This window comes from Pongo pygmaeus, chromosome 6, assembly GCF_028885625.2.
Source record: "Pongo pygmaeus isolate AG05252 chromosome 6, NHGRI_mPonPyg2-v2.0_pri, whole genome shotgun sequence".
NCBI classification, from domain to species: domain Eukaryota; kingdom Metazoa; phylum Chordata; class Mammalia; order Primates; family Hominidae; genus Pongo; species Pongo pygmaeus.
The window spans coordinates 120,888,287-120,900,323 of NC_072379.2; the positions used below are offsets into that span (position 1 = coordinate 120,888,287).

Sequence of the window (12,037 nt, forward strand, 5' to 3'; positions counted from 1 at the left end):
TCATAAACTACATATAGAAATATAGGCTTTTCTGTTAATAACATTCTAAAGCATGTATTTTTTTTCACCATAAGAGCCTGTGTCTCCACATCTAAAATAAAAGATTTACCTGAAGCTTGATAGCATACAACTATATTGTTGATAGCATACAACAATCAACACAAGTATTTAAAAAATAAATTTCTAATTAAAATATAAATTCAAACTATTAAACAAATGACTAACAAACTCTTACAGATTTACAAGGAGGAGAACAAAGAAGTGAAAACTTATGGGCAAGAAAATATAACTTTCTTTTTGGAGCTCTACTTTATATTGATGTTGATTCATAAATTTTGACACATCTACTGATTGCTACTACTAAGGCGAGACAAACATAGACATCCAACCAAAGTCGTTTCTGCTACTTAGGCAGTAGTCCTTTGGATGTTTTGCAACGAATCCTTTTATTTTTTTCTCAAGAGATTGTTATGCTTTGTATGTATGCATAAAATTAATGCATTTCTTTTTTTTTTTTTTTTTTTTTGAGACGGAGTCTCGCTCTGTCACCCAGGCTGGAGTGCAGTGGCGCGATCTGGGCTCACTGCAAGCTCCGCCTCCCGGGTTCACGCCATTCTCCTGCCTCAGCCTCCCGAGTAGCTGGGATTACAGGCGCCCGCCACCACGCCCGGCTAATTTTTTGTATTTTTAGTAGAGACGGGGTTCCACTGTGTTAGCCAAAATTAATGCATTTCAAAACAGTTTCATCTTGAAGTGTATAGTTCACTTTAAATCATTCCCATTCTGTAAAAAGTGGAATTGATTTTTAGAGGACGAAATCTACAAATGATATTGTCCAGAGTCACCTCCAACTTTTCTAAAAGTGAACTTGGGATTCATTAGAAGCAAGAACGTGCTTGTTGCTCCAATGGTAGAAACGTGAATAGCTCACTTGAGACAATTTGAAGGTCTTCTGCCATCTGGTGGACATCAGTAGAAGTCTCACTCAGTAGAGTAACATCATGTAGTATACACCTAAATTAAAATATATTTTCTTATTCTGAATTCATGTTTTTTGATAATGAAATAATTTTTCTTTTATTTCTAAAGGAACACCCCAACCTAAGCCCTCCCTAAACAAAAAATAACATCAAAGGTTTGAAGTGAAAAATAATTTCTAACTGATATAAAGCTATACATGTATTTATTTGTAAAAGGTATATATGTATATTCATATTTCCTAAATCATTTCTGTACCACTGCTAGCATACTGTACATATGCTATACCATTGCTAGCATATTGTACATATGCTAAACTTGTGACTACTAAATATTATATGTAAAATTTGTTTCCATTTGTAAGACTAATTGTTAGTTGTGGGTGCCCTCCTGTGTTCATGAGGTGAACTGCAAACTAGCAGAGACAAGTCGTTTTGGTCACAATCGGCGGCAGTTGTTAACATATTTTTGAGTCCTTGTAATTGTTGTATCAGTGATAACTGATTTACCTAAGTCTACTGCATGCTCGCATTGAGTGGCTTTGTAACTTCAGGTGTCACCTGAAAACAAGTAAGTATATTAATTAATATTCAGCCTGAGAGATCTTTCTTTCCCTCTGCTTTGCACATCTGTCTGGCCCATGAAGAGATATTTATTACTGTGCTTTGTTAGTAAAATATCATAAAATGTTATAGTTTTTCTTCTCCAAATTAGTCCAAACTATCACATTATAAGTGCATTTTGGAATGTACCAGGGCACTCTCTGATGGGACTAAATTTGGGGCATGATTCCCAGCATGGGCCTGAATTCATTTTAAGAAGTCTCTGAATGATTTTTCATAATACTACTTTTTCAGATGAGACAAACAAGTCTCTTAATTCCCTAAAATTATTTTCTTAATTTACTTATGTAAAAAAATGGGATTTTTGTCAGCACGTCTGAAAAATACTGAAATGGCAATTTTAGGTTTTCTTTGGTTTTCTCTGGTTGGGAATTTTAAATTAGTTCAAGGATTCCCTAATAACAAAATGTTCCAATAATAGTATGTCTTTCATAATTGAAATTATCCTCATCCTGAACTGAATATATTTTCAGGTACCAAACAAGAGAAATTAAGTCACCATAAGCTTGCAGATATTCTTTGTTCATTTATTTCTAAAAATGAATCTGTATGTCAAATATATTCAAAACAATGTTCTAGGCAATATAGAACTACAGAGCTATGGTTCTTATGTTTATAATCCACTAGAGGAGTCAAGATTCACTCAGGAAAAATATAATACGAAAGTATGTAAATAATGCAGTAATAATGATAAAATAGACGATTCACAATGACAGAGATCACTTCAGTGGAGATTAATGTGCGTAATGAAGGAGGTAGCATTTGACCAAGACCTTTCCAGAATGGAAAGCTGGGATTTGAACAGATAGAGTTAAGAGGGGAGGAAAGTGTATTTTAGATATAGGAAATGGAATAAGCAAAAGCTCCACAGTGGGAAAGTGTAACTTTTTACTTTATATTGAAATAAAACACAATTTTTATAGAATATGTTTTATTTATTCAAGTCCTCAAGGCAAAGTTCTATCAACAACTGTACTTTTTTTCTCTCTGAAGTTTGTAGTTCAGAACCAGAAAATGTTCAGGCTGACCCAGAGAATTATACCAGCCTTCTTGTTACATGGGAAAGACCTCGAGTCGTTTATGATACCATGATTGAGAAGTTTGCAGTTTTGTACCAGCAGTTGGACGGAGAGGACCAAACCAAGCATGAATTTTTGACAGATGGCTATCAAGACTTGGTAACTATATGATCAGTTATTTTACATATGGTAACATTGTAATTTAATTTCCAAGGTAAGAACTTACAAATGGTTATATATTATTTTCCTCCGTTACTTTTAGACTTTATGTGAAGGTGGGGTGGGCTGAGTATTTTTAAATTAAAAAAAAATTTTAAATTAGAAGCTATACTAAATTATGTCAAAAGTTACATTTAATTAAATGGATATCATAACTTTACCAACAATAACTTTATAGAGTAGATACATATGACTTATGAACTGAAGATCATTTTAGTGTGGCTTTTCTTAAGATTTCAGTTGTAGAATAGGACCAGAATCTCAGTGCCCTGTTACATTTTATATTGTGTCTTCCATTACGCTATATCAGCACAGGAAAAGTAGAGTAGGGGACATACAAGCCCTCTTTGTTGCACCAAAAAGTTTTCAGATAACAGCTGGGAAGTCATGATTGGGTCAGAACTTTAGGGATGTAAGACAAAATTTCTTACAAAAAGATCCACCCCTGCCTCCCTCCACCAGCGCATGTGAATAAAGTACAGATTCCTTTTGTGGCCTGAGCATGTCAGTATTAAACTTTGCTCTGGTAGGGAAGTGTTGGCCATAGATTAGGGTGTAGTTGACAAACCTTCATCTGGATGTAGGTCCAGAAAGTCCCCACTGCAGGTTAAAGGACACTCGACTCTGCACTCAGGCACCTAGAGTCCTGCAAGTCCTGGGAACCTGCATTTAAATAAAAACTCACTGTTAATTATGTTTCATATCATGTGGACAAAATGGATAAAATTTTAGTAACCTTTTAATTCAGTTGCCTAGAATATGGAGACACAATGATCTGGGAAAATTGTGAAATACATAGTAATAAATATGTTTATTTCATAATTATGTGAAGAAGATAATTCTATTACGTTCTTGCATATATATTGTCAAGAAAAAGAGATGTTAGTTGTTCACTTTTTCACATTGCTCCTTGTTTGCAAATGCCCCCCATTTATTTGTCTAAAATATTAATTTTTAGTTTGTAGTACTAATTTATGAATTTGATGAGTTCTGGCTAAAAATGAAACTTCCTGAAACTAAATCTGATTTTTAAAAAGCAAAAAAAAAAAAAAAAAAAAAAAAGCCTAGTTTTCCAGTTCTTCATAATTCACAAATACCACAAGTTTAACTAAGCAACATTGCATAAACTTTTCCTTCGGTTAATAAAATAGAAGTATTTTCCATGGACCAGGGAGAAAAAGTTTTCTAGGGAAGATACCTAGTGTGTTGGTAGTCCTGTGAGAATAACATTTGTATAATTACTAACATCTTTCTTTTAGGGTGCTATTCTCAATAATTTGCTACCCAATATGAGTTATGTTCTTCAAATAGTAGCCATATGCACTAATGGCTTATATGGAAAATACAGCGACCAACTGATTGTTGACATGCCTACTGATAATCCTGGTATGTGCCCCCAGATACATCTATATATTAACTCAATAAATGAGGTTAGTTTAATTACTGTATGCATTGATGCTTTCTTTCTAACTTTATATTCTTTTGGCCAAAAGGCAAAGTGATTTTCTCTTAAGTCTGGATTGCCAGGTAATTTTCTGGGGCATGGGTCCCATTTCTCATTCAGCAGGTCTGGTGCCAGACAATAAGTAAATTTATCCTTAATATTGGAGTTTATCATTTGTAAAACAAGAGCGACTAAACATATTTATAATATTGTAATGATCATTAAATGAAAATTGCTATGTAAATGTTGAGACTGTTATTTTGGATAATTAAGAGTTGGTTTAATTTGTATTTCCTTTTTTCAGCCCCCAAAGCATTATGTAGTAAGTATATACATGATCCTAAGACCATGTGAGATACTTTCAAATATCTATACAAAGCATCTCAAGAGTTTGTCTTAGATCTATTTTTCCACTTGTTATAATTTGGTTATGGGGAGTGGGGTGTTTTCCTCTTGGTTGATTGCCCTTACTCTTTCTCAAAAACAAGACAAATGAAAGTTGTTTCTACTTATGTTTTATTTGCATGCACCTTCTCTAAATATATGGGAAAATCTTTTGATCTTAGAGCATATGCAATAACTGAATCAAATGCTGACCACCATAATTTGACAATTTACAAGTCTACATAATTAAGTTAGTTTCCCTCTTGTTAGTGCAAGCAGTTTTAAATAATAGAATAGACATGTATATATGTATATATACATATGTATAATCACATACATCTGCATAAATACATACGTAAATATATATATTCTTTGGTCATCCATATTAGGAGCCTACTCATTGAAATTTTTACAAATTTTAATGTAAGTGAGTGGTTACAAATTATATTAATTATAGCGTATTTCGGTTTTACCTATGGCAGGAAAACTGATGTGCATGGTTTGCATTGTTGTCTAAATGCTGTAGCAGGGACTTTAGTCCAACATGAGCTTAAAGTACTTGCTCATTGATCACCTTACTATAGCTGTTCTTACTAGTTGACTTTTTAAGTTAAAGACTATATGTGAGAGCATCAGATATTACAGTATGCATCATTCCAAACTACGGGCTACCAAACTTGCCAAGGTATCTCCCAACTTGATATTAACAACTAATGAATATTACTATACGATGATGGCAATATCATTATTTAATATTTCTTATGACCTGCCTCATGGCCTGGGTATTACCATCTTTCTTATTGCCTTTATTTAGGATTGTTTTTCAAAATCAGGTTATTTTTTAATGGAATGTGAGCTCTAAGTCTTATGGAAAGGTGAGTATCAAAGTAACTGACCATGATTTTAACTATGCCATATCACGCTACACCATTGCATGGCAACCGTCACCAAAGTTCTTCACAATGAGCTACCCAGAAAATGACACCTTTAGCCATACAACATTGATCATGTTGGCCAACACCATATGTGAATTGATTGAAATACGACATATAAAAAATCTCCTCTACCTTTATTTATGCATTTGAGTATGAAGTATATTGAACACATTCACTTAATTTTGTTACCTTGGTTTAATTATGCTACTCTATTTTCGTACCTAAAACAATTTCTCAGGAGTTTGCAAAAAATTATTACTTTTACCCATTTATTTTTATACTGCTTCCTATTTTATTCGCTGTGCCAAAGCTTTAAACTTTCTGAATTTTTTTTGTTCTTTTTTATTTTGGAGAAACTTATTGCATATGAAAGAAACAGATTAAATATGTATTTTCTCCATAAGTGATTTCTGAGTGATCCTGTTAGACTGACTCTATATTGGCACAAAGTATAATATTCTTCTATCATTTGTTGTATTTTCACATTTGTACTAAATAATAAATATTATTAAAACTTAAAATTTCTATTTATTTAAAGGACCGGGACACTATTGAACATTGTAATAATGAGATGCTTGTTTGGATACACCATTAAATCTCCATGGATGCCTCAGTCTCTTAAGGCATTTTGTATAGTAATGATGTGTTAGTAAAAGATGGTATTTGATTTGATGTTTTGATATGCTATGCCTCTTAAAAGCTAAGGGTTACAAACTTAGATAGATTATTCCCTATTATTTCTACCAAAAAGTCCTGCATCAAAAGCCTGTTCCTCCAAAGTTTGGGATTATCCTATTTTTTATAAAGAAAAGATTGGTTCTCTTAGGAGTTATTCTTTCTGGTCTGAAAGGCTGCAATGGCATTTTTATCCACATATTTACAATTTAGTATTGAAATTACATTGTCTTAAATATTGTTTCTTTGGTAAATATATCCCAATGAAAGTCTTGACAGTAATACTATCTTGTGGCTTGGTAAAACAGATTTGGTGCCTACAAGATTTGTGAATTTTATTATTTGTATGACTAATATAGATGTAAGTGGCTTTTGAGTTCGCTGCTTATTTCATGGTTTTTATTAATACCACTTCATTCTGTTAATCGTGTTATTTTATTAGCTTGGTAACTGTAATGTAGCGTATTTAATAATTCTATTATTATTTAGGATAAACTGTTTACTAAATATTGTACTGTTTTTTGCTTTTGTTAAAAAGAAATGAAAAAAAATTTATAATTGCTGTCATTCTTTGATAGACTTCATATATATATATATATGAGGTGGAGTCTTACTCTGTCACCCAGGCTGGAATGCAGTGGTGCCATCTTGGCTTGCTGCACCCTCCACCTCCCGGGTTCAAGCGATTCTCCTGCCTCAGACTTCTGAGTAGCTGAGATTACAGGCATGAGCCACCACACCCAGCTAATTTTGTATTTTTAGAAGAGATGGGGGTTTCACCTTGTGGGCCAGGCTGGTCTTGAACTCCTGACCTCGTGATCCACCCGCCTCGGCCTCCCAAAGTGCTGGGATTACAGGTGTGAGCCACAGCGCCTGGCCAGATTTCAAATATTTAAATCAGTTTCCCTGAAGAAAAACTCAGTCTTCCAAATAGTGCCTTTAACTTCCTAAATGTGATAAAACTATGCATTTAAATTAATAATTTGCTTACATTATTCTTTGTACCTTTTAATTACACTTGTGTACAAAAGTATCACCATAAACTAATGCTCATTAAGTATTATTTCAAATTGTCGTTTAAAAAAATGTGTAAGTTTGCATTCAGAAATTAATTTAAATTTATCAAGGAGCCTTTTTAATGTTAAAAAGGAATGTATATTCTTTTAAAAGACTTCTTAGATAATTATATTTATGAATAAATAATTTCATAAATATATTTATCTTATTGTTACTAAGATAATTATGTTTATTTCTCATATAGAAGATAAAGCTAATTAACATACAGCTATAGAGGGATTATTTAAGTTCATGTTTTAGGGCCTTGATAATTATATGTGTTAGATTTAAATGCATGATGAATTAAATCAACAGTTTTCTTGTTACTGTGTGCTTTCAGTTGTATAACAATTGTCTTGTTAAGTCACCATACATCTGTCCTTACTCTACCTGTACCATCCTTCCTATTAGTGTTATTACATTATTATATGCAGAATTATAGTTTGAAGCAGTTGCGGTCTACATTGCTTTTATTTCGTGCACTGTGAAACTTGGGTTATCTTCAAACAATTAAATAAGCCTTGCTTGCTCACCTACATCAGTGTTGCTTTTTTGTGTTATAGAAAATTAATGTGTTCCTAATGTGTTTTTTTTTAATCTAACATTACATGTGTCCCAAAACAAAACCAGAATGAGTCAACAGTTTTTGTTCAGTTATTACAAAAATGTGAATTTTAAGTGTTCACTCAAAACAAAAATTACTGATAGTTCTTCACTATCAGACTTTTTTCTAGCCTTTATGGAGTCTATTTTGATGAAGGGAGATGATTCTACAAACCAGTATAATTTTTGAACTATTTAATATATTGGTAGTGCCTGACTCAAACCAATGGTTACTAAAGTATCAGTTATTACTCATGAGAAAGCAGCAGGTTTAGGGATACCCAATATGAGAGCTTGTGCCCATCAGCAGAGCTAAACCTTGAGGTCGGGGTGTTGAATTCACAGATCCAGAATTATGGCTTCAAAATCTTTAGGAAGATAGAAACAATCTTCCAAATTATTTTATTTCAAAATTGTTATGAAGAGACTCAGCAAAAGACTTCTGGATTCTAAGAAATAGAGGTATTGAAGTATTCCTGGGAATTTCAGTCAGTTCAAATGATCTCAGTCCAGTTGGAAATCAGAATAAGGAGCCTTCAAGGTGGGTTTATACGCAGCAATATGAATGTGCTAACACTTGGGGGTGCTCACCCATGAGAGCGCCAAGGAATGAAGGGAGGCTCAGAGACCTGCCTAGGCCCACACATGTTGCCCCAGAGCTAAGGAGGCCCAAAGAAAAAGTCTTGCTTTTATTACAGTAAACAGCAATCCAATTATAAGTCATTAATATTCTTTAGGGGATGTGATTGGATTAAAACCCTGTATTGTAATTTACTAGAATAGAAACCATAATCCCTATAGTTAGTTAATGCTCTGGTAAAATGATAAAAATAAGTCTAATGCAATACACACTAAAAATATTGAAGAAAAAGGGAAATAAATCCTCAATGTGATAGTTATACATACCCTTCCCCAACCATTATTACGATTAAATAAGAAAATTATATTTGCCCATTAAAAGTATGAAGTTAGGTGGAGTTAGACCATTTTTAAAAAATTTTAAACACCTTCTTAAGCATGTTGAAACAAATGGAAAATAGTTTTGATATTTTTTCCATAGCCTCTTAGCAGAGGAAAAACCTACAGTATGTGTACCACTAACAAGTATTTGATTATGATTCGCCATTATGAGCATTAAATATTTCAACAGTCTGTGAAAAAGAGTGGCTACGCTTCAAATTATTTTCAATAAAACTAGGTATTGTCTAATGGGCTTAATTTGAAGATTTTTTACATGCATGAAATTCTTTAGTCATAGCTTTTAGAAAATCATGTGAAAGGTCATTTGTCACGGTTTAGTTGCATCTCAATTTTAAATTCACATGTATTAATTTGCATGGCGATTACAAAGACACAAGTGTTTGAGATGATTGAAATCACTTTAGTTTGGAAACATAAAGAATAAAGAGCATGAAGAACAGGCGGTGACGAAAGGATTTCATAGGAAGAAAAATAGAAGAAGGAGACCACTAATGATCGAAATAAAATTTCCAAAGTCCTTCATGGTTAGTTTTAACAAGAAAAAAAGTGAGAATTAAAAGTAAGATTGTGATTGTTTCTAGTGAGTACTTTCCTTTTTAAATTACAGGAGTTGTTTAGGGTAAGTAATTTTGAAACAGCTAAGTTGTCAAGGGTATGAACTTTATCCGAATCTTCTTGGGAGCTAGGCATGCTTAACAGATTTTACATGAATTCTCATTTTATGGTTTTCAATATATTAATACCCAGGAGTCTTGGTAAAAATAAACTCAAGAAACTTTGTATTGGAAAACAGACTTGGGTATGATAAACATTTAATGTTGGTTCAGTTATACCTTGAAATTTCTATAGAGTATACATTTCCTTTGAGGATACAAAACATAGAACATAAGCAGCATTAGGATGGTGCAGAGCATAAATTTTGGTGATAGCCTGAGATTCCATAAAGGCATGGGAGTGTGAAGAACATCATTATAATAATGCTCAAACCTCACAGTTACTTTGTCTACAATCTTCTTAATGACCCAGGCAGCTCAGACCAGGACTAAAGATTCTTCTCTGGCCCCTCGGTAACGTGGTAGAGTGGCTAGATTCCTTCTTAGGAGAGAAAGAACCAGCTTAGTCTTTCCTGACATTCCCTGACAGGTCCTGTTTTAGAACTGAGATATATGTTGATTCTGATTTGTTGGGACAAACAGACTTGAACGATCCTGGTCATCAGATTCTTTAAGTAGACAGCATTAGCTGAGTTTCCCTGGGGAGAATGCACAAGATTCACTGTTAGTTCTTGCTGACAGCAAGGCTGGAACCTGCTGGTTTTACCTGGTGCAGCACCCAGTATAGAAATAGGTATGAGGCCAGATATGAGGAGTAAAAATAATTATTTGTCCCTCAGTCAAAATAGAAACTTAAGGAAGAGGTAGCTAAATAAAAAAATAAATTCTACCAATTCTCCAGAAAATCCGTGGCATTTCCCCAACCATGCTTTTATCAGCCCTGCTAAGGATGAAATAACTCTGTACTGATTAAAAATTATTTGCGTTCCTTTACACCCAGTTTTATCAGTTTCACCGACCTCCTCTCTGTTCTTAGCTTCAATCAGACTAAGGGGCAGGGGGAATGGGGAAGGGAGTGGAGTGGGAGGTAGAGATCAAGATTTGGGTAGATTACATATAAGCTCATGTAGTGTTGTGTTGTAGTGTTCAGTAATGTTGAAAACTAAAATTTGGAGTTTTTATTGTGAGAAAGTCTATATTTTCAAAGCTGACATTAACTTTTTTATTCTTTTTAATTTTTTCTCTTTCACCCAAAGGTAAATCTACAAAGGCTGAAATAGTTGAATAAAAACTTTAATAATTTTGTTTTTAATTTTGTAGAACTTGATCTTTTCCCTGAATTAATTGGAACTGAAGAAATAATCAAGGTATCATAGTCATTTTTATATTCAAATGTTTTAATATTAAGTGGTCTATTTTGAATTGTTGCTTAGGTGTTAGGTATTGCCACATGAATAAAACGTGTGTATGATTCATTGTTTGTGGGGTTAGTTGCTAAGCTTTATATATAGATAGTCACATAATTTATATACATGATTCTCTTATGAAGAAGTTGAAAGATGTTTTGATTGGTATAGTACTAAAAAACAAGAAATATAAATGGTGATTAAAAAAACAGTGAATTTTAAAAATAATTATAGCTATGCACTACAGCTATAAACTGGAATTTTTTTAGTCTCCAAATTTTTCTGAAAAACTAAAATTATGTATACCTAATGCTAGATGATGAGTTAGTGGGTGCAGCACACCAGCATGGCACATGTATACATATGTAACTTACCTGCACATTGTGCACATGTACCATAAAACCTAAAGTAAAATAATAATAATAATAAAAATAAATAAATAAATAAATAAATAAACTAAAATTATATTTAACCAGTTCTTAACATTTTACAGTTTATATATAAATAACCAAAGATTGATAGACTAATGATAAATATGGCCCAAAATATAAATTGTATATATATATATTTTCCCATTTAAATTGTTTATTATTTAAGTTGATAAATATTCATTTACTCGAAGAACATTGTGCTGACAATAGACACCTATACTACGAATAGTCTATACTTTTTATAGATAAAATTTATTGGTATTTGAGACTATCTATAAATTTTAACATTTTTTTAAATAGAAAACGATTGTTTAATATCTTTTATATTTCGTCATATGCCTTAATGTGCTGTTCATCATAACTGAAATTATGTATTCAGTTCAGGTGTTACTGTTGATGATAATACGAATGTGTACATGTGTATTGATTGTGTAGGAGCTGATAAAAGTGTGATAACTAGTGCTGTTATCTAGCAATAAATAACCATTAGGTCTTTCATAGGTATAAACTATCTTGATATTTTATGTATCTTATGGCTAGTCTCTCTTACAAGGGACTATTTTACCAAAATGACCAGTCTACCTTTTAACAGGGGTTTACAGATTTCAGCCAAGAATATCTTTATTTGTATATGTACATACATGTTCACATGCATATGGAGATATGTATATATATATATATATATATATCTACAAGTAATCAACAGAATTAAGTCAAAAAAGAAATTAT

At 32.6% G+C, this 12,037-nt stretch overlaps 1 protein-coding gene across 4 annotated transcripts in view; it reads left to right on the forward strand.

Moving 5' to 3' along the window:
* PTPRZ1 (protein tyrosine phosphatase receptor type Z1) overlaps positions 1 to 12,037 on the forward strand; it is a 187,816-nt gene that overhangs the window by 118,947 nt on the left and 56,832 nt on the right. For all 4 annotated transcript variants that reach the window (XM_054496480.2, XM_054496481.2, XM_054496482.2 and 1 more), the window contains exons 9-11: positions 2,595 to 2,779; positions 4,099 to 4,225; positions 10,792 to 10,838. In XM_054496480.2, coding sequence (XP_054352455.1) covers positions 2,595 to 2,779; positions 4,099 to 4,225; positions 10,792 to 10,838 — 359 coding nt within the window. The remainder of the gene's footprint in view (positions 1 to 2,594; positions 2,780 to 4,098; positions 4,226 to 10,791; positions 10,839 to 12,037) is intronic.